This window comes from Neovison vison, chromosome 13 (genome assembly GCF_020171115.1).
Source record: "Neovison vison isolate M4711 chromosome 13, ASM_NN_V1, whole genome shotgun sequence".
NCBI lineage: Eukaryota > Metazoa > Chordata > Mammalia > Carnivora > Mustelidae > Neogale > Neogale vison.
This window is the reverse complement of record NC_058103.1, coordinates 72,726,238-72,754,010: the sequence shown is the minus strand read 5'-3', so window position 1 is coordinate 72,754,010 and position 27,773 is coordinate 72,726,238. Positions and strand designations below refer to the sequence as shown.

The 27,773-nt window shown below is 43.1% G+C and overlaps 1 protein-coding gene across 1 annotated transcript; it reads left to right on the top strand.

Annotated features, from left to right (window-relative positions):
* The first annotated feature begins 10,414 nt into the window (after window positions 1–10,414).
* Window positions 10,415–27,633, top strand: LOC122894209 (dehydrogenase/reductase SDR family member 2, mitochondrial-like). The gene is made up of 9 exons (XM_044231729.1): window positions 10,415–10,466; window positions 21,186–21,371; window positions 22,913–23,090; window positions 23,874–23,975; window positions 25,180–25,250; window positions 26,051–26,102; window positions 26,654–26,788; window positions 27,146–27,201; window positions 27,522–27,633. The coding sequence occupies exons 2-9, from the start codon at window positions 21,223–21,225 to the stop codon at window positions 27,631–27,633; spliced, it is 855 nt and encodes a 284-aa protein (XP_044087664.1). The 5' UTR covers window positions 10,415–10,466; window positions 21,186–21,222.
* The last annotated feature ends 140 nt before the right edge of the window (window positions 27,634–27,773 follow it).

Genomic DNA, 27,773 nt, shown 5'->3' with positions numbered 1-27,773 from the left:
AATTATTAACTGAAGAAAGTTGGAGTGTCAATATTAGGTCAGACCATAGGAAATTTAAGACAAATAAAGAGCTAATGAGAATAAAAAGCGCCCATACATAATTATCCAGAGAAGACTCTACTAAGGGGTTTTTTTTTATGTGTAAGTAAAGTTAAAACAGAAAGTCAAGCTGGAGGAAGGTAGGCTAGTCTAAGGCTTATTTTCCTAATGCATAGAGAACCTCTACACATCAATAAGAAAAAGACAAAAACTCTTAGGGAAAAAATGGGCCAGGGATACGAATAGATGTTCCCAGAAAATGCTCAACTGAAGCAGTACAGAAAGAAAGAGAGTTAAACTATGCTGAAATACCATTTTTATCTAATTAACTCATTTATTTAGACATTTTTATTTTAAAACATAGTTGACATGTAATGTCCTATTAGTCTCATGTGCACAAAATCGTGACTCGATGATTCTGTATATTATACTCGCTCACCATGGTAAGGGTGGTCACTTTCTGTCATTAGAATATTACTGACTGTAGTCTCTATGCTGTATCTCATGACTTACTTGTACCTGGAAGTCTGTACCTCTTAATCACCTCCCCCATTTTAAAATGATCTGAATGGTAAAGATCCAATTGAACCCTGGGTTAGCCGGTAGTTAGGATGTGATGAAACAGGCCCTCTCACACATTGTACGCAGCAGTGTAAATCCATAGAACATCAGGCAATTTGGCAATTTGACAATATGGAATAAAATAACACAAGCATATTCCTTTTGACTGACAAATTTCACTTCTCCTAATTTATCTACAGATACAAACAAAACGATATATGAAAGAAGCTATTAATTATACTACTATTTATAAAAGCAAAAGATTGATTACAATTCAGTGAACAGTCATAAAATACAAATGCTGTGTGCAACTATTAAAAAGAATGAGGATTCTCAGTATGTAGTGATTCATGATCATCTCCAAAATGTATTATTTATTAAATGAAGGGTAGGAAAGCGTGTACAATATGCTGCTCTTTTATAAGAAGGAGTTACAACTACCTAAGTATGATTTATACATAGTTGCTCATACATGCACAAAGTCTTGCTGGAAGGATAGGTAAAAAGACAACTGGTAACACTGGTTGCCACTGGAGGGGAACTAAGAGGCTGGTGGAGTGGAATGGGAAGGAGACTGGAACCAACAAACCAAACAATAGCTATCTGAGACCAAACTACCACCACCATCCTCTCATCTCCATAGAAAGAAAAAAAAACTATAGAGATAATTGGCAATATTAAGAGCTGGGTCTTTTAAAATGACTAGCAAAGGGCATCATGGTGGCTCATTCAGTTAAGCATCTGCCTTTTGCTCAGGTCATGATCTCAGGGTCCTGGGACTGAGTCCCGAATCGGTCTCCTTGCTCAGCATGGAGTCTGCCTCTCCCTCTCCTTTGCCTCCCCTCACCCTCGAAATTGCCCCTCCCTCCTTCCGCTCCCATTCATGGTCACGCATGCCTTCTCTCTCTTGTTCAAATAAATAAATAAGATCTGAAAAAAATAAGAAAATAAAATTACTAACAGAAGAGACAAGTGGGGGGCGGGGCTGATCAAAGACATGAGAGAATGTACAAATAATATTTGGTGAGATGTGTCCATTCTTGGTCCCCACCTATTATGTGTCAAGGCTGTGGATGACTTCAACGTCATTTAGAATGGGGTAAGGCATAGGCTTTCTTCTAAGGCCAAGTTGTCAAGAGAAGGCAGGAATGCCCTCATCTTATCATCCCACAGAGGCATGCCAGGGATTGTCAAGCCCCCAGTGTGCACCTGCTTCCCAGTGAGGGTCCTTATCCCCTTGTAACCTTCCTTTCCTTCTGAAAAGTACAAATGTAGGAGCAACCTTATCAGTGAGAGGAAACACGTATTGTTTGGCATCAGGAAAACTTGAAAAAGTAAAAAATTATTAGAGAAAACAAATGAATAACTAATCAAACTCTGTTTTCCTGCCCCCCTCAATAAAAATACTAGGACAAGATAGTTTTAGAGATGTGTTTTTTCAACTAGAAATGGATCATTTTAAAAAATCCAGACAGTTTTGGAGGAGAGACAGAGACGGGGGTGGGGGAGAGAGACAAAGAGTGGGGGGATGACGATACTCATTTCTATTCCCCCCAGTTTATATATATTTGAGTTTTCATTTTTTACAAGATTTTATTTATTTATTTGGCAGAGACACAGCAAGAGAGGGAACAAAAGCAGGGGTGGTGGGAGAGGGAGAAGCAGGCCTCCCGCCTAGCAGGGAGCCAGATGTGGGGCTCAATCCAGGACCCTGGGATCATGACCCGAGCAAAAGGCAGCTGCTTAACAACTGAGCCACCCAGGCACCCCTTGAGTTTTCATTTAATTCGATTAAAATATTTTCTAATTTCTCTTGTATATCACTGTCGATGTCTGGGTATTTAGCAGTGGATTGTTTCATTTACAGGTGTTTAGAAATTTCCCAGTTACCTTTGTTATTTACTTCTAGCTTCACACCCATTGAGGCCAGAGGACATACTTGTAATATTTCAGTCTTGTTCAAAGTGTTGGGGGTTGTTTTCTGGCCCAGGATATGGTCTATCATGATGAATGTTTCATGTGTGCTTGGGAAAAACAAGGTATATTCTGCTCTTGTTAAGTGGAGTGTTCTATACATGTCAATTAGGTCAAGCTGGTGGACGATATTGTTTGTATCTGTAGATATCCTCATTGATTTTCCATTTACGTGCTCTATCAATTACTGAGAAAGGAGAGTTGAAGCCTTCAACTATAAATGCAGATTATCCTGTTTCTCCTTCTAATTCTAACCGTTCTTGCTTTATCTATTTTGAAGTTCTGTTTTTAGATGCATACACTTAGGAGAGTTACATCTTCTTGCTAATGTGATCCCTTTTTCATTATGTAATGTTCCTCTTTATCCCTGGCAATAGTCTTTGTTCTGAAGTGTACTTTTTTTTTTTTTTTGTACTAATATAGCTTCTCCAGCTTTCTTTTGAGCTTTGCTTGCATGATATCCTTTTTCCATCTTTTAACTTTTAAACCCTTTCTTTCTTCAATTTCAGAGTGACTTTCTGGTAGACCACGTATTAGCTGGGTCATGTTTTGTATCGAATCTGATAATCTTTGCTTTTTAATTGGGGGTTCTCTCTGCCCCTCTTTCACCAGCACTTGGTATAAGGCTTTGGAAGAGAGCTTGTGAGTGAGTTCAGACTCTCTTGTGTCTGGGTGTTCATGGTTCCAAACCAGTGGTTCTCAGTCAGGAGCATTTTGCCCCCAAAGGGATATTTGGTAATGTCTGAAGACGTTTTTGATGATCACAGTGGGGCCGGGGGGAGGGGTGGTTACTACTGACATCAAGTAGGAAGACACCAGGAACACTGCTAAATATTCTACAATGCCTGGGACAACCTTTCACAAAAAAGAATTATCCTGCCCAAAATGTTAATAGGGGTAATGCTGAGAAACTGTTCTAAACTGCATGTTAGCCCACACTCAGTCTTAAAGAATTCATTAAAATTTTAGCTGCTTTCCTCCTACCCACTTTTATGGCAACCTCTTCCTCCCCTACTTTGACAAAAGTGAAACAGTTCATGTGTCCCATTTTTCTTCCACCAGTCTTCTCAGTGCTCAACATTCAACTCACATGGTTGCCTCTGCTTTCTGATGGGGTCTAGGAAAGTTATGATTCTGTAGATTATCTATATTTTTTTCATTGCTAGGGTGGGAGTTGATATTTTCTCGGAGCTTTGTACATTCTAAGAGGAAACTAAACTTCCATTCGGTTTTAATTTAATTTAATTTAATTTTTTTAAAGATTGTATTTATTTATTTGACAGACAGAGATCACAAGTAGGCAAAGAGGCAGGCAGAGAGAGAGGAGGAAGCAGGCTCCCTGCTGAGCAGAGAGCCTGATGTGGGGCTCGATCCCAGGACCCTGAGGTCATGACCTGAGCTGAAGGCTGAGGCTTTAACCCACTGAGCCACCCAGGCGCCCCTCCATTCAGTTTTTAAATAATCAATTCTAAACCAGGAAAAGGCCAACTATTGACAATTTCAACAAGGAACGTAGATGGCAAAAATTCCAAAGTGGTAGTGATAATATATACATAATAGAAATTTACACACAAAATAAAAATTTATATACAAATAGAAATTTATCTCATTAATGTTCAGAGATTAAAGGGTTAATCATTCATTCCATTGTTTCCTGCAGATAAGTCCTTTCTTCATACTGAAATCTGATGACAATTAAATTCTGATATTTTTCCAAGCCACTGTATGAAGAGGAGGCCATCACTATACAGCATACTGCAACATAAGGACTCTTTGATCACCAATTCTGGTGCAGTGCTATATACATAATAAATCATGGACATGCAGAGTTTATCCCAAGAGTACAGGATGTTCACCAGCAGAAAATGTATCAGTATAATCCAGTTCCTTAAGAGATCAAAGGACCAATCCATATAATCATCTCAATAGAAGCAAAAAATTTCTTCCTATAGAATTTAAAATCTATTCAGAATAATAAAAAAAAAGCAACTTGTAGCAAACTAAGACTAGAAGGGAATTTTCTACTCTTTTCTTTTTTTTTAAGATTTTATTTATTTATTTGACAGAGAGAGAGGTCACAAGTAGGCAGAGAGAGAGGGGGAAGCAGGCTCTCAGCTGAGCAGCGAGCCCGATACAGGGCTTGATCCCAGGATCCTGGGATCATGACCTAAGCTGAAGGCAGAGACTTAACCCACTGAGCCACCCAGGCGCCCTAGAAGGGAATTTTCTTAACCCAATATAGAGTCCTACCAAACATCTATAATAGATATAATTTAAAAGTGAATCCTAACTATATTCCCATGGGACTCAGTAATAAGAAAAGGATGCCTGCAGCACTCCTACTATTCAATCTTATACTAGAGGTTTTAATCAATACAATAAAATACGAGAAGGAGGTAAGATGTAAGAATTCATAAGAATGAGAAAAACTCAATATTTGTCAATGCATAGAATCTAAGACAAGACATTAGAACTAATAAGATAAGTCAGCAGTTTGCTAGCTGCAAGTTCAACATGCAAAATCAGTAATGTTGTCCTACAACATAACCAGTTAAAAATGTTAGAGAGAAAAGGGTACCATGCATAAAATCTATCAGCTATCTAAGAATAAAAACAACATAGAGTTTGCTCTATCTTTACAGAGAAACATATAAACCATTTTGGAAGAGCAAAATGAAGATCTGAGTAAGTGGAGAGATCTACATCTGAGGAGGCTCAGTAACACGAAGATGCCCGTTTGTTCCCACTTTGATCTATGAGGTCCATGTGATTCTGATCCAAATTTCAATAGTTTGTTTTATGGAAGAATGAAACTTTAAGAATAGCAAAAACAATTTTGCCATTTGCTATTTGTCATGATCCCAGGGTCCTGGGATGGAGTCCCACGTCTGGCTCTGGCTCCCTGCTCAGTGAGGAGTCTGTTTCTTCCTCTCCCTCTGCCCCTCCTGTCAGCTTGTTCTCTCTCTCTCTCTCAAAGAAAATACAATCTTTAAAAATTAAAAATAAAAAATAAATTAGATCCCTACTTCAAACCATATACAAAAATAAATTGAAGTTGAATTAAAAACTACATTTGAGGGGCGCCTGGGTGGCTCAGTGGGTTAAAGCCTCTGCCTTCGGCTCAGGTCATGATCCCAGGATCCTGGGATCAAGCCCTGTATCGGGCTCGCTGCTCAGCTGAGAGCCTGCTTCCCCCTCTCTCTCTGCCTACTTGTGACCTCTCTCTCTGTCAAATAAATAAATAAAATCTTTTTTTAAAAAAACTACATTTGAAAATGCAAAACTAAAACTTTTAAGAAATAATTTGTCCATTTTTTCATTCATTCAACAAATATTTACTGAGCTTCTGTTATATACCTAGCCTAGTGCTATATACTAGTAGTGAATATACCTATACCTAGTACCTAGCAGTGAATAAACAAAAGTCGATGTTCTTGTGATGGTTTGCATTCCCAATAAACAAATAGGTACACGCCAGGTGATGCTAAGTGCCATGGGGAAAAAAGAAAGCAGGATAAGGGGATAGTGTATAGAGAGGAGCTTCTATATTATAGTGGTGGCTGAGGAAAGCCATCCTGATGAGTTTGGCATATGGATATCCAGAAATTTCTGCCGTGATAAGAAATTTACAGGCAGAATGACTCACCTGAGCAGTGGCCCTAAAGCAGGAGTATACCTGGTCATTGAGGAAAAAGAGGGCCACTGTGTCTGGAGGAGGTGGGGTGGGGAGAAGAGTGACAGAAGAGAAGGGAAACAGGGTAGGTAGGGGCTGGAAGACCATTGATAAGGACATCTGAAGGGTGTGGGGAACCACTGGAGGATTTGAGCTAAGGAATGGCCAGATACAGCTAACAGTTTATAAGGATCACTCTAGCTACTGTGTGGAAAGTGGACTGGAGAAGGATAAGGGTGAAAGGGACAGAGTGTCCAGTTAGTAGGCTATTCTAATTGTCCAGGGCAAGAGACGATGACTTGTTTCTGGATAATGGTGGTGGAGGTAGTAAGAAGTGCACGTGTTCTGATGTATTTTGGAGGTTGAGAAGATATAATTTGCCTACATAGGATGGGAGAGAAGGGGAGAGGTCAAAGTGTGGAGATTCCAAGGCCCCCATGACTGGGTTAATGGTGGTGCTTTTTAATAAGATGAACCCTGTAGGTGGAGTAAGCTTATGGGAGAGCACGAAGAACCTGGTTTTGAACATCTTAAGTTAGAGATACTTATCAGACATCAAGTATAAGAGTCAAGTAGTAGGCTAACCAGTATATGAGTCTGGAGTTCAGGCAAGAAGGTGAAGCCACAGATGTCAATTTGAGAGCAGCCAATCTATAGATGATGTATGAAACCATGGGCTGGGGGATATCCCTGAATAAATTAATGTCCATAGAGGAGAGGAGGTCCCCAGGGTACTCCAGTTTTAGACCTGGAAGGGAAGAGAAGGAACCAGTAAAGGAGCATTCAATGGGATTTGAAGAGAACCAAAGAGAAGGGGGTTTCTCAAGAAGGAGGGAGCAATTATGTCAGATGCTGCTGAGAGGCTGAGTGAGATGAGGACCGAGCATTTATTGTTTTGGCAAAGTGGAGGTCATCCACGGCCTTGCGGATCGTTTCAGTGAGTGGTGGTTATGAAAGACACTGGGCCTCATTTCAAGAAAGAACAGAAGAGAAAGGGGAGAGGGTGAGTATAGATGATCTTTTTGAGTTTTCTTCTAAAGGGAGGAGGGGAAATGGGATAGGAGTTGAGGGACATATTAAGGGAGTTCGGGGTTTTGTTTTTATTTCTTTTAACAGGAGATATACAGAGTATACGCTGATGGGAATGATCTAGTACAGACGGATCTTTGAGGAAGTGAGAAGGAATGCCACCCAGGGCAAAAATGGAGGTATTGGCTTTGCATGGGAACACTGACACTTGATCTGCTGTAACAGAAGGGAAAGCGGAGAATACTTTTTAGATTGGTAACACTTTTTAGATTACTTCTATATGCTCCATACAATCAGAAGCAAGGATCATCAATTAAAAGTGAGGACATGGAAGGCTTTGGAAATTTGAGGGAAGAGGAGAGGTTATGAAATGGTTGTCTATAAGATTACGAGAGAGTGAGTCAATTAGGGAAGTGGAGCTGAAGGACTGAAGGACAGCCCTGAAGACCCTTCTAAGGTTAGTGGTCGTGAATATCACCATGCTTGTGTGTTGTGCCCTAGCAAACATCATTTGCTGATGTGCTATTGGGGAGTGAATGGAGAGTTGTATTTATTCGGTGTTGGGGTTCTTCCAGAAAATTCAAGGGAGAAAAACAGTAAGAGAACAACCACACATACAGGGAAGTGACTGTAATGATGGAATGTGGATTCTAAGGCAGATAGGGGAGGGGGTTAAGGACTCTAAGGGGTGTGGGATATTAAAAACTGGCAGGTCAATAGAAAGCAGGTTCTGTTAGAGTTGAAGAATTATTGAAGTCAGGCTATGGGAGGCAGTGTGTTGAAACCCAAGTATTGAACATAGGGATGCTTGTCATCAAGAGAAAGGAGGGAATGTGGATTATCGGTAACTGGCAAGGTCTCAGGCATGACTGGAAGCAGATGACTTGGGAAAGGGTGAAGACAGGATCCCTGGGAGTGAGGGGGCCAGGAACCAAGAAGATCATCCTTGTTATCCTTTGAAATCCCCAGTAATTGAGTACTGGGAAGGAGACAATGAACCAGGTGCTAAAATCTTCAAAGAATGAGTGAAACCTGAAGGTCAGATGACTGCAAAAAGTAGGGGAAAAGGCAGTACTCCACTAAAATTCACACTCAGAATATGCAAATAACCCTAAAAATCAATAAGAAACAGACAAACAACTCAATAAACAGTGGACAGAGAATGACCAGCCCATGAATTTAAAGAAGAGGAACGCTGAATGGCTGTCAAGTGTGTAAAGAGGACCAACTTCTTGGGTAATGAGGAAAATGCAAACCACAATGAGATGCTATTTTCCATCTATGAGGATGACGAAAGTGGAAATGTCTGAAAGCACAAGCATTAAGAGTGACATAGAGAAATAGGCGATCTCCTAGGAGTATAATTGGTACAACAGTGTGGGAGAACAAATTTGGTAATATATAGTAAAGATCAAGATGTGTGTGCCCTTTAACCCAGACTCCCCCTTCCAATAAAACTCTACGGGAGAGTTCATACTTATGTGGTGCAAGGAAATGTGCACAGGACATTTATGGCAGCATTTTAGGTGATAGATAAAAATTAAAGCAACCCAAATGTCCACCAGCATGAAAATACATAATTGTGTGTGCTCAGACAGTGGAAACACTCTCTTCTGTGCAGTGAAAGTGAATGGACTAGAGATGTATGTGTTGTGGTTGAATTCCAAAAACATAAAGTTGATGAAAACCAGTCAACTGCAGTATGGTAGGTACAGCGTGGTAATATCATTTTTGGTAAAGCCTAAAAACAAGCAAAACGATACCCATGATTTATGGATGTCAGTGTAATAAAAATGTAAAAATACGGGCGCCTGGGTGGTTCAGCCAGTTGAGCATCTGCCTTCCACTCAGGTCATGGTGCCAGGGTCATGGGATCGAGCCCTGCATTGGGCTCCCTGCTCAAGGGGGAGTCTGCTTCTCCCTCTAGTCTTCCTAGTCTTCCCTCTTGCTTGTGCTTTCTCTGTCTCTCTCAAATAAATACATAAAATCTTTAAAAAATAAAGAACAATAAATAAAATGTAAAAACGAAAACGTGGACAAGAAGGATACACATAAGTTTAGGATGATTGCCTCCTCTGGGGAGAGTGGGGAGAGGGCAGTAGGATCTTGGAGAGGCACTAAAGGGGGTTTTTACTCAATCTGTTATGTTTTACTTAAAAAATATGAGCTAGGGCAAAATGTTAACATTTGTGAAATGTGGGTGTTGGCCGTATGACCCTGTTCTTTGCCGTTCGTTTGGAATATTTCACAATAGAAAAAGTCCATGGCATATGTAAGATGACAGCACTTTCAGAGATCAGATAAATACACTTTTAAGGCTCATGTAATCCCACTGTTTAGTGTCAGTCTGTCAATTTGTAAGTACTTCTGGAACACCTAAAAATTGCATAACAATGCCCTCAGTATCAGGACAGCTGCAGAGGATGAGTAGAATTTCCAAACAGATGTCAGAAATATGAACATGCCACTCATAGAAACATATAATTCATCATAACAAATGTGCATCAAGAGGAGATGGTACTGGTAGCTTTGTCTAGAATGGGCTGGAATTGACAAAAACCTCCTAAAATATTTCTCTGTGGCCATAGCTCTCCAGTGCTTCAATCTGTGACTCTGCTTCCCGCCACACCCCTCCCCCCCCCCAGGCTCTCTCTAGGCCATAAGGGCATTTGAAACCCCCCCCCTCCTTCTCCTGTGTGATATATAAATCTTTATTTAACAAATAAATGTGTACGGCTTCCTGCAGGCTCGCGTGTGCATATACACATAGCCCAGGTACCATGCGCTCCCTTTCTTGAGTCCTCTTCCACTCAGTGCAATCATAACCTCATGCCCCTCTGTCTGCACTCTCCTGGGAAAGTGAACCCCTCTTTCCTTCAGGACCTTTTGCTACTGGAAACCTAGCTGAGGAGGCAGGAGCTTACCTTAGGAGGGGTCATTCAGGGCTATTACAGGTGATCCTAAGGATATCACATTTTGCTTAGATGTTTTCATGACTCAAAAAAGGGCTAGGGAGTGTGGTGGGCAGGGAATAGGGTGAGCTTAAGGGGAGTGTCCTGAAAGACAAGAAGAAATGGGATGAAGCTCTTATATAGCAGAATACTCAGGGTGATCAGAAGTTTCATGATTGCTACAGTGCCAGGCTTCTGTTCAAGGATCAGAAGAAAGCACCTGAGTTCATCAGCCCCAGGTAGGCTTGTCTATTTCCTCCACCCATACCCCTAGTGACAAAGGGCTGCAGAGACTGGAGAGGCCAGAGTCCTCTAGAAGGACTGGAGGCCAGAGCCTCTTCTCAGTATAATCCCTGCTCTGCAAGGCTTAAGATTGGCCAGGCTAGGGTGTGTAGTGGTCTTTAACTGAGGAAGTGCTAACCTCCTTATTTCTTATGTACCAGAAATATCAGTTCAAATCCCTGCTGGTAGTAAGTATCAACCCTGCCAGAGGCACCATGGGGCTAACTGTCCCCATCCTCGAAGAGCATGCCAGAGGGCTCTTGCAGAGCTAGGTGTGGGGGGTGGGGAGGAGAGGGATCCATCTGAGCCCTCATGTGAATCCCGGGCCCTAGAAGTGTCTCTAGAGGTTTCCACAGCGTACTCAGAGTATATTATTTCAGAAAATTTAAGAACAGTCCAATTTTCTTATAAGTCACCTAAAATCTCTAAATGTACAGTTAACTTAAAGTTACAAAATTTTAGTAGCAGATTTTTACTATTACAGCCCTAATAGTCATGTCAAATTCTTAAAGGATTCTCAAAGTTCTCTAAGGTATGTATAGTTGGTAAAAAAATTTTTTTTAAATTAACTTTTTATTTTGGAATAATTTTAGATTTACCAAAAAGTTGCAAAGCTAGTACACTCTTCGTTTGGTTTCTTCTAATTTTAACGTTTTATGTAAAACAATGGCACATTCATCCAAACTAGGAAATGAACACTGGCGCCATATCACACTAAACTACCTGCTTTATTCCTAGCTCTCCAATTTTTCCACTTACCTTTCTCTGTGCCCAGATCCAATCCAGGATGCCATATTGCATTTAATCCGCCTGTCTCCTTAGTCCCCTCTTATCCGGGACATTTCCTCAGTCTTGTTTTTCATGACCTTAACAGTTTTGAAGAGTATTGGTCAAGACATTGTAGATGTACCTCAATTTGGGTTGGTCTAATGTTCTCACGAATGGGCAGGGATACCGGGCTTGGGAGAATACCCTGAGGTGAAGTACCCTTCGTATCTCATCATTATCAGCGCATCCGTGACCATGTGTGACTTACATGGTGATATGAACCTTGATCACTTGGTTAGGGCGTCTGCTGGGTTTCTCCACAGTGAAGTTACTACTGCTCCTTCTCTACACTCAATTCTTTGGAAGCAAGGCTCCAAGTCCAGCCTACCCTCAGGGTGCAGGAGGAGGGATTCCTCTTTAGCTCATGCAAAGAAAATATTTGGAGTTCTTCTAGAAAGAAGGCTTATTTCCTCCTCATCATTTAGTTATTGACTTAGTCATTTTTCTGGTATCAGTATGGACACACACATATTTATTTTAGAGGTTAGATTAAAATTCAATACTACATTATTTATTTTGTTGCTTATTTGTTCCAACTTTGGCCACTGGAAACTCTTTCAATTTGGTTTCTTTGCCCTTTGACACCCCTCCATCCTTTCTTTTTTTCTTTCCTTTTGTTTCTTTCTTTCTTTTTTTTTTTTTTTTTTTTTTTTTTTTTGCAACTGTTTACTTTCTGGCAGTATCTGATGTCCCAGGTTCCTCTTGTGTTTTTCCTGCTCCAGCCCTAGAAGCAGCCATTTCTCCAAGAAGGAACTGGGTATTTTAAAATAGTAGACTTTTAAATATCAGAGCAATGTATACTTTTTATAGAAAATTTGGAAAGTAAATAAGAGTAAAAATTCTAGGGAAAAAAAATCCCACCACCAAAGGAAAAACCTTTTTAGAATTTGGGGTGTATCTTTTTTAAAAAAAAGATTTTATTTATGTATTTGACAGAGAGAGAGAGAGACAGTGAGAGAGGGAACACAAACAGGGGGAGTGAGAGGGAGAAGCAGGCTTCCCTCCAAGCAAGGAGCCTGATGTGGGGCTCAATGTGGGGCTTGATGTGGGGCTCGATCCCAGGACCCTGGGATCATAACCTGAGCTGAGGGCAGATGCTTAATGACTGAGCCACCCAGGTACCTCAGAATTGGGTGTATTTCTTTTCCATTCTCTTGTTGATGTTCTTTGTTTTCAGTTTCATAATTTCTGCTTTTATGTATTTGTTTATTTATTTCTTTTGCTTGTGTTTATGTATCTTTTATTCTTTCCACTTTGAGTTTATTGGTATTTTCTTTTACTAACTTCTTGAGTTGGAAGCTTGTGCCATTATTTTCCATTATTTCCTTTCTGAAAATTTGTAATTTATCCTATGACTAATGCTTTGGCCATATTCAATAGGGTTTTGTTCTTCTGCAAAGTGTTTGCACTGTCGTTCATTTCTAAAGTGATTTTCTGCTTTGATTTCCTCTTCCAAAAGTTATTTTTTAAGGGACTTAAATTTCTCTGTGTATGATATTTGGGGGAGCCTATACTTTCACATTTAATTTCTGTATTTATTGCATGTGAGTGAGTGGATATAAGGGACTCACAGGATTTCTGCTTTTCCGAATTTATTGAGAGTTCCTTGTTAATTATTATGTAAAATTCTCTATATTCTCTATATTTTCTTACTTACACCTTGTCTATTGAAATGTGATTTTAGAAAGGTATGTGTTACAGTTACCAACTAACTGGATTTGCCAATTTCAAGCTTACTTGTTAAGTACATAAAGATTAATGACTAATATAATTTTTGTTTCCCACATATTTTATTAAAATCAATTATTAATCACTTCCCATCTGATGCGAGCAAAACCCCTGCGTCCCGCCAGGGGGTCGCAACATAAATGAAAGAAAGGGAGCGAGAGAGAGACGGATGCGATGTAACTCACTTTATCTTTATTGGGACGAGGTCCGCACCACAATCGTTGCGGTTTGGCAGCTCGTCAAGTTGTCACGATAAGGAGACGTCGCCTCACAATCTAGACAGAGAGGTCCCCGCAGAAGTTGAGACAGGGAACCAGCGAGTGGTTGGCAATGAGACTGTCGGGGCGTCGGTAGCACCGGCGATGATGTTCTCCCGACAGGGAACTCGCTTCGCTCAGTCCAACCCGATGCCTCTTTTTATGTACTGTGCTAAGTCTCCTTCATAAACATATTACATCACTTGTTTTTCTCATGCTTATACATCAAAACACACACAAGCATGAAAACATGTTTTTGCAACATTTTTGCAATATCATTTCACTGGTCAAAATATTTGCAGCTTATTGCTCTACGTTCATCTTTATCACTACACACACATTAGTCTTATCACTATACACACATTGGTCTAGGCTTACTTGCTATGCTTGTTTATCTGCTATAAATGTTTTTTACTTGTTTATGTTTAGTTGGAGTAGGGGAGGCTTACTCCGTTATTTATTTATTTATTGCATTTATTAATTAAAGGTTCACACTCACTACACCATCTTAAGTCTTTTTTCCCATTTTAATGATTTTTGTCTCAAATTCTATTTTGTCTAATTATACTATTGTCATACTTGTTTGCCTTTTAATATTTGCCTGCTATGTCATCTATTCCTTTTTTTTTTTTTAAGATTTATTTATTTATTTTAGAGACAGAGCATGTGTGAGTGGGGCGGAGGCAGGAAGAAAATCTCAAGCAGACCCCCTGCTGAGCACAGAGCCCCTTGTGGGCTGGATCTCACAAACCCTGAGATCATGATCTGAGCCAAAACCAAGAGTTGGATGCTTAGCCAACTGAGCAACCCAGGCTGCCATTATCTATTCCTTTACTGACAATTTTCCTATGCCATTTTGTTCTAGCTGTGTCTCTTATGAACTGTATTTAGCCGGGCTTTAAAAAGATTTAATTTGAGAAACTCCATCTTTTAATAGGTAAATTTAACCCATGCTCATTTATTGTGAACATTCACATACATTTAGACTTATTCCTAAAATCTTGTTTTGTGCTGGTCATGACACTTTTTTTTCCTTCTTTCATTCCTTTTATTGGGTTAATCCAAATTGCTTCCGGCCTTGTTATGATTACCTTCTCAGCGTTGATGCTTTTTCTCAGGAGGTGCTTGGCACGAAATAAGTAAATTAGTAAAAGACAAGTATCATATGATCTCAATGATATGAGGAATCTGAGAAACAAGACTGAAGATCATAGGGGAAGGGAGGGAAAAATGAAACAAGACGAAACCAGAGAGGGAGACAAACCATAAGAGACTCTTAATCTCAGGAAACAAACTGAGTGTTGCTGGAGGGTGGGGGTAGGAGGGATGGAATGGCTGGGGGATGGACATTGGGGAGGGTATGTGCTAAGGTAAGTGCTGTGAATTGTGTAAGACTGATGAATTACAGACCTGTACCCCTGAAACAAATAATACCTTATATGTTAATTTTTTAAAAAGAGAGAGGTACTTGGTAAAATGACAATGATTTGGAGAAGAGATCCAATGGCCTGGCTCCTCCCAATGCAAGTACCTCTGTCCTGACAATTGCTCAGGCCCCTCCTTCTCCTTCTGTCTGTTGCCTTTGAGCTTAGAGCACCTGCAGCTGCTCCTGCCTTTTACTAATGTCCTCCCCTGAAGGCAAATTGGACGTGATTTTCACTTGCAAGGTGACCCAACCTGACTTTCAAGAGTTCTTCATAATTTTCGTAAAGTTTGCTTTTTAACCTTATTGCTTTGGATTTGTTTTCTTTCTTTCGTTCTTAAAAATATCTTTTCATCTAGTGATTTGTGGTGAAGGGGAAGGCTGAAGTACCTATTTAATCTGTCACTTTTATTCCATTATAGCTTATTTACTTTCAAGCATTTTTCTATGTAGACATTTATGTTAATATAATTTCAGTCATTCTGTACATAAAAGTTTGTGTCATGATTTTTTCAGCTAGCATTTTAACTGAAGCATTTCCATATTATTACAAACTACTTATAAACACCATTTTTTAACAGTTGCATATATCCCATCAGGTAGCATGCCATATTCAGCACCTAAATTTTATCTATTTTTTCACCTGTTACAAATAAGACAATAAATGTTTCTGTTCATAAATCTGTTTTTATATGTAAACGTTTTAGGTGGATGTCAAGATTTTTGCAGAATCCCAGAAAATCCCAGTTGGATCATTCCAGATCCACTAACATACAGCACACAAAGATGTATCATATATAACACATATTTGTGTATTTATGTATATGTAAAATACATAGCATGCATAAAACATATATGCATATTTCTCAGAACATACAAGTCTCTATATGTTACCATGGTTTTTTTGGATTCTATGATTTGAAAACAAAGATGGTAAATCAACTGGAGACTAAGTATAGTCCAAGAGTAGAAATATGAAATATATCACATGAATGCCTGTGGATGTAGGGCAGCTGTTCCTGGTCACACCTTTCTCTTTTGGAGGGGGAGATATAGCAATAGGGATCACATTTTCTGGACCAAAAATAGGGACATATATTTTGTTCCATGATCAGTGTCAGAAGATCAGGGATGGAGTATAAAAACATTAAGATGACTGGGTTTTTTTTACTGCCTTCTGCCATATAACTTTGGCTTTCTGATCCTACCCCAACCTGTGGAAGCCCAGCCCATCTTACTTGCATCACCAGAAACACATTTGCTCTCTTCAAATTCATGAGTCTGAGACTCATAGTTGTCTTTCTACTTCTTTTTTTCTCCTCCTCCCCTTCCTCTTCCTCCTCTTCCTCCTCCTCCTTTTCCTCCTCCTTTCCTCTTTTACCTCCTCCTCCTCTTTTTCCTCCTCCTTCTCCTTCTCCTCGTCCTTCTTCTTTTTCTCCTTCTTCTCCTTCCTCCTCCTCCTTCCCCTCCTCCTCCCCCTCCTCCCCCCCCTCCTCTTCTTTTTAAGTGAGGCTCTGATGTGGGGCCCGAACTAAAGACCCTGAGATCAAGACCTGAGCTGAGATAAGAGTCATGTGCTTAACCAGATGAGCCACCCAGGTGCCCTGCCTTTCTATTCTCTATCTCCTGGGATTTTTTTTTGCCTGTCAGAAAGCTGTAGTGTGCCTTTTTTGTTAAAAGGAGGGTTGAGGGAGACTAATGGGTAATAACATAACGTGTTAAGGAATATTATTGAGGTTTCTTCTGGTATCAGTCTACTAGGGCTGCCATAACAAAAATGCCATAGATGGGGGGCTTAAGCAACAGAAATTTATTTCTCACAATTCTGGAGGCTGGAAGTCCAAGATCAAGGTGTTGACAGATTTTATTTCTCCTAAGGTCTCTCTCTTTGGCTTGCAGATGGCTGCCTTCTCACTGTGTCCTCACATGACCTTTTCTTTGTGTGCACACATCCCTTTGTGTGTCCAAATGTCCTCTTCTTATAGGGACAGTGGTCAGACTGGATTAAGGCCTACCCTAGTGGCCCCATTTTAACTTAATCACCTCATTAAAGGCCCCATCTCCCCTCCCAAGTCACACTGTGAGGTAATGGAAGTTAAGGCCTCAATATACAAATGTAGGGCCTGGAGGGAAACATAATTCAGTCCATAATACTCCTTGAGATAAAAATTTAACTTGTTTCAAAACCCAGAGATTTAAGTAGAAAGTGCCTGGTTGCTTTTGGCTTTTGTGTTGAATATAGAAGTGAGCTTATCTAGTCTCAGAGTCCTATGATGTTTTCCCTAAGAAGGGTTAGGTTAGCTATCTCTATTACTCTTCTACTTGTGTGGGGGCTTACGTAGAAAGACCGGGATAGACCACTCAGGAAATGGAACGGGAATTAAGACACACACAAAAAATGAACACTAGAGAAACAAGTATTAGCTATCTCAGCCTGTAGGGCCTCAAATGAAATGTATGCCTCCTTGAGTGTCATGATCATCATTTATATAAAAATTATCAACTTCTGGGACACCTGTGTGCCTCAGTCAGTTAAGCGCTGCCTTCAGCCCAGGTCATGATCCAGGGTCCTGGGATTGAGTCCCTCATTGGGCTCCTTGCTCAGCGGGGAGCCCACTTCTCTCTCTGCCTTTGCCAGCCACTCTGCCTGCTTGTGCTCTCTCTCTTTCTCTCTGTAAATAAATAAATAAATAAATAAATAAATAAATTCTTTTTAAAAAATTATCAATTTCTAAAAACCTCCAGGATCTTTTTTTTTTTTTTTTTTTTTTTTGGTCCATTAGAGAAAGCACCAAATCCCATGGCCTTACCTCAGCATCTCACCTTATCCAGGCCCTTGGCTCTGTCGCTGCTGGCCACCTCTCTATCCCACCTCAGGCCAACTCTGACTAGACTCTGTGCCTGGAGCTTTCTCAGCCCTAACTACCAATGTGAGAAGACTAGTAGCTTCAAGCTCCCACACCCTTTTCCTTGTACAGGAGTTTCCTCACCTCTTCTGCCCAGGGTGCTCACTCTGTCTCACTTCATCTCCTAGAGACCAGGCTCTTATTTGTGCTGTGCTCTGTCTCATCAGCCGCGCTTGATCCTTATTCCCCCACACTGCCCACTTGTAATGACTAATGATGAAAGACGTGCCTCCCTTGTATATGTGCTGCTGAAGCGGGCAAGATATGTCTCCCTTAATAAAAGGCAGGAGTACATATTACAGAGTGGATGTCTACTTTAACAAACAGTTTCTTTATAGCGATTCTAGAAATATAAAAATAGCCCCAGTTGATGAATTTGTATTTTATTCTTCTATAGATCTTAGTACAGTTTTTCTATGAGTCAAAGCCAAGTGAATTTCTTTAAAAGTTTTTGGATTGAAACAGTTTTAAGTTCAGAGGAAGTTGCAAAAACACTACGGAGAGGTCCTGCATACCCTCCATCCAAAATTTCCTATTTCCTATCCATCTTCTAAATGATAGTTCAGTATTCAAACCGGGAAACTGACACAGATACAATCCACAGACCTTACTCAGATTTCACCAGTTTCATGTGCAATCATTTGTGTAGGTGATGCTGGACTGTTATCACATATGCAGATTTGTGAAACCACCAGCACAGCTGGGATACAGAACTATTTCATCACCACAAAGATCCCTTGTGCTACCTCTTTAGAGCCAAACCCATCTGCCTCCCCCAACTCCTTCCCTAACCCCTGGCAATAACAAATCTCTTCTCCATATGTATAATGTTGTCCTTTTGAGAATGCCATATTAGTGGAATCATTAAGGGAACTGCCTTTTTCACTCAGCATAATTTCCTTGAGCTCCATCCAAATCATTGCACATATCAGTAGTTTGTTTCTTTTTATTGCTCTAAAGTGTTTTCGAACACCAACAAATTCTTCAGCACCAGCTGAGTGCCCAATAATGTAATTCAATTCTGACATTAACTAGTGAGCCTCAGATGCCAGAGGTTTAAGGGTTGGGTCCCATATGACTATCCTAGTCTAGACACCAATTACAAGTCCCAAGCCACCCATGTTTCTGATCAACCAGCTATAAATTGGGAATCCCCACAATCTCTTTCTTAGGTTTGATGATTTGCTAATATGACCTGCAGAGCTCAGGAGAACACTTTGTTTACTTCAATTGACTGGTTTATTATAAAGGATACAACTTAGAGGGCACTTGGGTGGCTCAGTTGGTTAAGCAACTGCCTTTCACTTAGGTCATGATCCCGGAGTCCCAGGATCAAGTCCCGCATCAGGCTCCCAGCTCCATGGGTAGTCTGCTTCTCCCTCTTACCTTCTCCCCTCTCACTCTCTTTCTGACTCCCTCTCTCAAATAAAAATAAATAAAATCTTTTAAAAAATAAAATTTGATGTTATTTAAAATAAAAAAGGATACAACGTAGGAACAGCCATGTGGAATTAATGTATAGGGCAATGTATAGGTGAATGCGTGTGTGTGTACATGCGTGCGTATGTATAGTTTCAATACCTTTTTCAGGAAGCTCTCTGAATCTCATTATTCAAGAGTTTTTATAGAGCTCCTCCTCCAGCCCCTCTCTCTCTTCCTGAGGTGGGTAGGTGGAGCTGCTAGTTCCAACTTTCTCATCACTCAGTCTTTCTGGTGACCGGCCCCATCCTGGGGCTACCTAGGATCCCCACCTTAAGTCACCTTACTAGCATGAACTTAGTTTGTGATTGGAAAGGGGCTCCTTATGAATAACAAAAGATACCCCTATCACTCAAAAAATCCCAAGGGTTTTAGGAGCTCTGTGCCAGGAACCAAGGATGGAGATGAAATGTATTTTATTTTACACCACTGGGAAGATGTACCACACTTGGCTCAACCATTCATTGAAGGACTTTTGAGTCATTTCCAGCTTTGGCTAATACAAATGAAGTTTCTATAAATGTTCATGTGCATGATGTTGTGTGGACATATGTTTTCATTTCTCTGGGATAAATGCCCAGGAGTACAATTGTTGGTCATATGGTAAGTATATGTTTATTTTTAAAGTTTGAGGGTAGCCAAGACAAATATATAAGTTCTGTCGGCTCAGAACAAGTAGCCCCTCCCTGAGGAAGTCAGAGAAGGCAGTAGAATTTAGATATTAAAATTACAAACTATATTCAGTAGACTTGGTTTTGAACCTGAGCATTTCACTTTCTGGTGAGAGACTGAACAATTTAACTCTTTGTTTCAGTTTACGGCTCTGCAAGATGTGGATAGTGACTGCCACTAACTCCAAATGCTATCATGATTATTAAACTGAAAAAAAAATGTAGCGTGCATAGCACTATGTTTAGGACACAATCATCAATAAATGTGACATATGTAATAGATGCTATTTGTGTCTTGCTTCTGTCCCCGGGGCACTTATCTTTCTGTCCATGAAAGCTCAATGCCCACCAATGAGCAGCTATGACTCTTCCTAAATGTTTCTGAGCACAGGTGGGGGAGGTTGAAAATGTGATAGAACTAATGCTGCTCAGGAACTGTCCTCAACAAATGACTGATAGGAGTTGGAAATACACTTTCATGAGATGAACCAAATATCCTGGTTTGCTTAGGACTGAGCAGTTCCATGGAATCTGGGTCTTTTGGTACTAAAACCCGCAGTCCTGGAAAACTAGAATGGTTGGTCAAGCACCTCTTGTGGACAATCTTCCCTTCTATCTCTCTTCCTCCACTCCCCTAACATGGTTTCCCAGAGCCATCTCCAGGGCCAACCTAAGACAATTGCTCCTTGATCTCCCCAGAAGATGAAAGATGTGAAGTGAGAAAGAGTTGTTGCAGAAATGAGGTGTTGCTGATGCAGCTGCAATGGCAAAGGTGCCATGGGATCTTTGGGCAGGTGGACCAGAAAAGTGTGAAGGAGGGGTGAGTGTGAGACCCCACGAAAGTTTGGGAACCAGAAGAGAATGGCTGGACTTTCATCTACCGTTGGATGAAAGTCATTTGTGATGAGGAGAAGCAACTTGCCTGTCAAATGCTGACAAGTTTGGTATCTCTGATATGGGGGCTAAGGCTGTGGCTTCAGTAGGAGCTGAGAGAAGAGGAGGTTGTGGCAGATCAGGGAGCTGACAATAGCTTGGGCCAGGTTGTTGCAAAAGGCTGGGGAAAGTTGAGAAAAAGTTGAAAGCAACATCTTTGTGAAAGCATGGATGTGGGGAGGGAAGTGCAAAGGTGACTCTAGGAAGAGTACAGTGACATTCCTTGTTTGGGGTGTGTGGAGGTGTCAGGAAAGAATTCCTCAGGCATCTACCAGAAGTCAAGCACCATGGCTGCCCACTCTGTGGTGGTGGTGTGGTTCACTACAATGAGGAGGCCCTTCAGTGGGCAGGTAGTGGAAAGGCACAAGCAGCTCTGTACTTCCCTGGGAAGTTTGAAGGATGCATGAAGACACAGATCCTGATATATTTCTTGTTGTGATTGTCTTTCCAGGTTCTTCCTCAGAGTGGGTCCAGACAGAAGGAGGCCAATGACTGCCATGCTCAGAGCTGTGTCATGGGCCTTTAGGGGTCTTCGTAACTCCTCCATGCCTCTGTCAGCAAGAATGAGCAGCAATAGTGCAGACAGGAGCTGCGTGCTGGCTGAGAAAGTGGCTGTGATCACTGGGTCCACAAAGGGGTAAGCAAAAGGGAATCCCTCACTGCAATATCACAAGATGTTAGTGTCCCCATCCCAGAGTGAGCTCAGCAATCAGTGCCCTTCTCAGACATCCCTGCCTGACACCTCCAAAGCTCCAGCATTTACAACGAACTCTAAATCTTAGCAACTCTCCCTAAAACATCTGGTTTCTGAGTTCCAAGAATGATGTAGTTGGAAAACCAGCTGGTTCTGAGTCAATCAGAGTAGTGTTGGAATCTAATCTCTGCCACGTACTTGCTGGGTAACCAGAAGACATTTAACTTGTTATCATCAGGACAGCCCTCTTTCCCTACCCTTCTAGGCACATCACTGTGGTCTTTTAGGGTCCTGGTCTATCAGGGAGAAGCCCAAGACCTACTTGCCTCTCAGACTCGGGGTTTCACTGGCTGCATAATGCCCACCGGCACTAAGGCAATGGGCAGGACAACATCTCAAGACCAACTCAGAGATCTTTTATAGATGAACCTCCCCTTCTGCCATGTTTCTTTCAGTGTCCCTCCAGTTCTGCTCCTCCTCTAATTGCTACTGCAGACAGGAGGAAAAGAGGCTTCTGGTGTTGAGTGCTTCTGGACCACCATCTTCCTTTTGACTGTTCATGGTCTCGACTATCACTAATTTGGACCATTCCATTTTAGAAATGCTTAATCATTCCAGGTTTCCCAGACCCACATGGTGTTTTAAATCTTTATGTGGGCTCCCCGTGCCCAGCCTTCATGACAAATGAATACCTCCAAAATGCCAAGCTGCCCAGAGAGTTTCCAGGAGACAGGAGAAATATGCCTTCTGCCCTTTCATTACCGGGGCTCAGCCAGCCCTGCCCAGAGCAGCTTCTGACCTCTTAAAGTAAGGAGATGCAGAGGGGACAGAACATCTTTTTCAGCAGGGAAGTTTTTCCACTGCAGAGCAGAAGAAACTATTAGGCTTAGAGAAAGGAATTTCTAACCAGAGGCCTCTGGTAGGAGAGGTCTAAGGAAGAGAATGTTGGGCAGCTGAGGGTTCTCTATAATCGAGGCTGAGTGCCCAGCACATTTACAAATGTTCATTTTAAAACCTTCCTTTTGGGGTGTCTGGGTGGCTTAGATGGTTAGGCATCTGCCTTCAGCTCAGGTCATGATCCCAGGGTCCTTGGATTGAGCCCCACTTTGGGCTCCCTGCTTGGCAGGGAGTCTACTTCTCCCTCTCTCCCCACTGTCTGCCCTGCTTGTGCGCTCTCACTCTGTCAAATAAATAAATAAAATCTTAAAAAAAAGACTTAATAAATAAAATCTTCCTTTAACAAAATTAATGTGAAGATTTTCTCCCCTCTAAAATATTATTGTTATACATGGTAAGACTTAAATGAGGTAGCCTTGGTGAAGTCCTGATGTATATAGTCATATTCAATTGTTCTTCCTCCCTGCTCGGAAGGATTTGGAGCAGCTCTTGGGTCATACTGTGGAACTCAATTTGTGTCTCATGATCAGGCTACTAGGGGGAGAATGGGAAGGGAACAAAGCCACCACAGCCATCTCTGCCCACAGGATCGGCTTTGCCATCGCGCGGCGCCTGGCCCAGGACGGGGCCCATGTGGTCATCAGCAGCCGGAAGCAGCAGAACGTGGACCGGGCAGTGGCCATGCTACAGGGGGAGGGGCTGAGCGTGACGGGCACTGTGTGCCACATTGGGAAGGCTGAGGACCGGGAGCGGCTGGTGGCCACCGTGAGTGCCAGGGTTGGAAGGCAGTTGGGGACAGACAGGCTTAGCCCTGGTGGGAGGGGCTGGAGGTCTCTAGCATTGGTGTCTAGGCCAACAACATATGTGACCCAGGATAGGGTCCTGCTCAAGGGATAAAACAAATGGACAACCAGTGTTGTGTCAGTGTGGCTGACAAGGGATGTTCCGGGTAAGGAAGGAACTCACATGGCCTAGACTAGAGACTTGTTGCAAAGGGTAGTCTGATGACCCCTCAGTGGGGCATGTCCTGGGAGCTTGCTGGGGACCCAGAATTTCAGATCTCCCCAGAGCTGCTGAATTTAAATCGCATTTAACCAGATTCCAGGTGAGTGTACCTGTTAGAGTTTGAGCAGCACAGTGCTAGTGCACCCCAGGTGTTGGGTTGGGGAGCCCACTAGAGTCACAGTCTGGGTTAAGACCAGTTCATGTGGTTAAGACCAGTCCTGGAAGGAGTGAGCTGTGAGGCAGAGGTGAGAGAAAGGGCAATGTAGAAGCAGCGACCCCATGAGTGAAGATCTGGACTGGGGAACGAGCAACCAAGTGAGTATCTTGTGGGGCAGAAATTAGATGCTTCCAGGAAGGTGAGAAACAAATATCTCACTCAACTTCTGATCTCCAAGGTCTGACTCTGCCCCAGGATGGCCCCAGGCAGGAAGGGGTTACTCACTTTGCTCTAGGTCATTCATTAGTCTGGCTAGGGAAGGAGAGAGGCTTCTGGGAACCTTTTATTCCATTCCTTCAACCCCTATCCTGTCATTTCCTCCACAGGCCCTGGAGCATTGTGGGGGTGTCGACTTCCTGGTATGCGTGGCAGGGGTCAACCCTTTGGTGGGGAGCACTCTGGGGGCCAGTGAACAGGTGTGGGACAAGGTGAGGACTGGGGTAGGATCTTACACAGCCTGCGTGGTTCTCTGTCCACCATATTTGCACACACACACATAGTACCAAAAGTCTCTCATACTCCTGTCACTACTGACTTTGATGGGTGGGGGATGAGGTCACCTGGGTCAAACCACCTATCAGGAAGCTAATAGGCACTACCATGGTCCCCGTATGCCAGGCACCAGCAGACTCCCCTCTCTTAGGACTCTCCAAGTTGACTCTCCTTGTTTGTCCTGGCCACTACTAAAAAGTCCTGAGACACCAGAAGAGATTTCTGGTCTGTCTATGGTGAAGGGTTCTGAGGCTGTTCCAGTCTGGACTCATGGGCACCCACTCTGATCCCTTCAGTCTGTCTGTCCCAAGGGTCCCTCACCTGTCCACAGACACAGCTGAGAAGAGGGACCCCCATCCAGACTTGGCATCCTATTTGGAATCCACCAAGCCTTCTAGGGGCTTCTGTTGCCCCTGCCCTCCTGTCCCTGCTGTCCTGGAGGTCCCCTGAGAGGGATTGGCTGTCCTGACCCAACCCCTCCCCTTACGCTGTAGGCGGAGATAGGTCCGTGGGCAGGGTGAGTCATTCCCTCCACACGGAGTCTTCTTCCACTGACCAGCTCCTGCCGTCTGTCCTTGTAGATCCCGCCCCACCTCTGTTTGTTTCTCATATTCCCTGGTCTTCTGGACCCAATTCTCAGTTCCCCCTTCTCACTCCTCAGTCATCCTCAGACTTTTCCAATTAAAAACAAGACAAAACAAAACCAGTTCAGAACAATTCCTGACAGACTGAGTGCTCAGTGTGGATTCCCTCTCTCTTTCACACTTCCCTTAAGGCACTCACCAAAAACAAATCATCCTGATTTCTTCCCCCCTCCTCTTTTCTCAGGCCTCCTCTCTGGAGGGCTATGTTGACTGGGGAGAGGTGGTGTGGATACCAGCGCGGGAGGGTCTCCCAAACCACAGCTTGTTGGTGGTTCTCTATGATCTGGGCAGGACAGGAACCTGAGAATCCGACACAGGCCCTCACATTCTTTCTCCTAAAGGACCCTGTCCATCGTACACAGTCAAAGGTCAGGACCCAAGTTCTGAGGCTATGGGAAGTGCCTTGGGTCCTGCTCTGGCCACAGGTCTCCAAGTGACCAGTGAGAATGAACATTGCACAGATCTCATCTCTCCCTCTTCTCTGCTCTGATTTCAGATCCTGGACGTGAATGTGAAGTCCCCAGCCCTGCTGCTGAGCCAGCTGCTGCCTCACATGGAGAACAGGGGGTGTGGCAGGGAGGGGCTGGTGGGCCCTGGGGTCTTCGTGCATGGGTGTTCTCTACCCTACATGAAGCACTTGGGCAGGAGCCCAGGAAGTGGAGGGTGGCGGGAGAAGTGGGAGGTGTGTCCTTTGGGACATGTTCTCCATTCTCAAACCTACCTTCTTCCCTATGGGATGAGACGATTCTGAGGAAAAAAAAAATTGCTGGGAAGGAGGAGAAACCTGCCTTTCAGGTCCTCAGAGGACCTGTCATGAGTCCTTGTTCTTTTGATCTGAGAGAATGCAGGAGCCTTGCTCCTGTAGTGGCAGCTCCAGGGAAGAAGGGTTAAGAAGGAGGTCACCTGGAACCCCAGCTCTGGTCCTTTGACTCCAGCCCTCCTCTGTGAGTCATCTCACCAGTTTCCCTTCTGGTTAGAGGAACTATGGCATTTGCTCCTCCTCAAGTCACCTGCAAAGCCTGGCTCTTCTGCGTTCTGAGCTACCTGGAAGCAGACCAGGCTTGGACTGCTTGGTGGCACACTGAGCTCACAGGAGTCTGCGGCTTGGGAGTATTACTGGGGTTCTGCTCTTGGGAAGTGCTGCCTATCAGTCTTGGGTCCCCCACCCAAGGAATACCTCCCTGGATATGGTCACTGGGTAGCATTGACCTACATGTCCGCTAGCTTCTCCCCAGTGTTCCAGATAGTCTCTCACCTTATCCTGAATCTTGAGCTGGCTTCCTCTTACTGTGAAAGTACAACTTCCTAGTTCATCTGGACTCTTAGGTGGATACACATGTCATCTCATCCCATCCACCTCTTTACAGGACAGGCTCTGTGGTTCTGGTCTCATCTATGGTGGCCTATATGCCAATACCAGTGAGTATAAAACCCTTTGGATGAGGCTCGGTGAGGGGCAGCAGAGCATTGTTTCATGTGAGGCCCTACAGTTGGGTGTGGGCGAACTGGCTAGTGACGGGAGTTGAGATGAACTTGATTGCTACAGATTTGGGACTATAATCTCACTTCGCCATAACATCTCTGAAAGCCAAGGATGTTAAGCCATTTGCCCAGGGTATGCACAGTTTATGGTAAAGCAAGTTCTGGGTTCTGGGATTTCCTCATTCCAGTTTCTTGGCTGAATGTTGGAAAGCATAGTGTGGCTTTCTCCATTTCAAGCTTGGACACATATGGTAGTGACTCCCTGGCATTTCTCTAAGCCTGGGCAAGGCCCTCTCAAAACTTCACCCCTTGAAAATGACTGTAGATGGGGAAAGGTGGCAGAAGGGATTTTAGTTTGGGCCAAAATCAAGTGCATCTACTTAGTCTGAGACCCAGAGACCCAGAACAACAGTTCTGGCCATTCAGGTGACATTCCCCTCCGCTGTAGACATTCCAATCTGCTCTGTCTACTTCCTTCTGCTTTTCAGAAGCTGGGAGTCTACAACACCAGCAAAACAGCACTGTTGGGTCTCTGTAAGTCTCTGGCTGTAGAGCTGGCTCCAAAAGGCATCCGAGTGAACTGCTTGGTACCGGGAATAATCAAGACTGAATTTATCCAAGTGGTGAGGATCACAGTGTTTGCTCCCCAACACCTGCCCCATGGTCCCCACTGGTCCCTTCCCTGGTATAGCTCCTGGGGCCCACAGAAACCCGCATACTTGGATTACAACTTCAGTCCAGGCCCATCAATCAGAGGCTCTTCCCTGTAGCCTCTGGCACCAGTGGCCTCTCATTTCCCTGCAGAATGGAGTGTCTATTCTCAGTAGGGAGCAAAGAAAAGTTCTGCCCCACTCCCCTCTCCTGAACAGGGTCATCCTCCCATAGAGGTATCGATCTGCCACAATGCCATTCCCACCACCCCTGCCTTACCCCCACCAACAGTCCTTCTGCCTATCACTGACTCGGAAATCTCTCCCCAGGAGAAATCATTGCCATACTTGCTACCTGACTTGAATGACATCTATGGATTGCAGCGGTAGGTGGGGTTTGTGGCTTTAATGGCCTGTGATTACTCTGAAGAAAAGTTCAATTTCAAGAAGAGATAGAGCTCTGACTTTCCAGTCTGCTGACTGTTCTCTCTTGCTGGAGTCGAGAATGGCACAGCCTGGGACTAAGGGCTGGAGGGTGGGCATGGTCCTGCTGAGCCCACCATGACCTTCCCTGGAACCTGATTTGACTAGAATTCTTTGAGGTATTGATCATTAGGGTCAACGCTGGACCCTGGTCCAGCAGAACCTAAAGTTGGAGGTTAACATTGCAGGGGCTGTGACTTCAGTATGGCTCTCTTTCCTTCAGGTTTGGGGAACCCGAAGAGTGTGCAGGGATTGTGGCCTTCCTGTGCTCGCCAGATGCCAGCTACATCACTGGCGAGAACATCGTGGTAGCTGGCTACTCTCCTAAGCTGTGAAGCCGACTGTTAAGAGAATGGGGCCATAGTCCTTAGTGTGCAGCTGGAGGCTTGGTGGAGAATAAGGAGGTGGGGAGCCTTGGGGTCCAGAATCATACAGGAAATGAGAAGGAAGGCAAGATGTTTGAAATTTCTCATTT

Excerpts from the sequence above, each read along its gene's own strand:
- LOC122894209 (XM_044231729.1), top strand. The coding sequence starts at position 21,223 with ATGACTGCCATGCTCAGAGCTGTGTCATGGGCCTTTAGGGGTCTTCGT. Across the intron at positions 23,091-23,873 it reads GGGAGCGGCTGGTGGCCACC|GCCCTGGAGCATTGTGGGGG; the intron begins GTGAGTGCCAGG and ends TTTCCTCCACAG. Across the intron at positions 25,251-26,050 it reads CCTCACATGGAGAACAGGGG|GACAGGCTCTGTGGTTCTGG; the intron begins GTGTGGCAGGGA and ends ACCTCTTTACAG.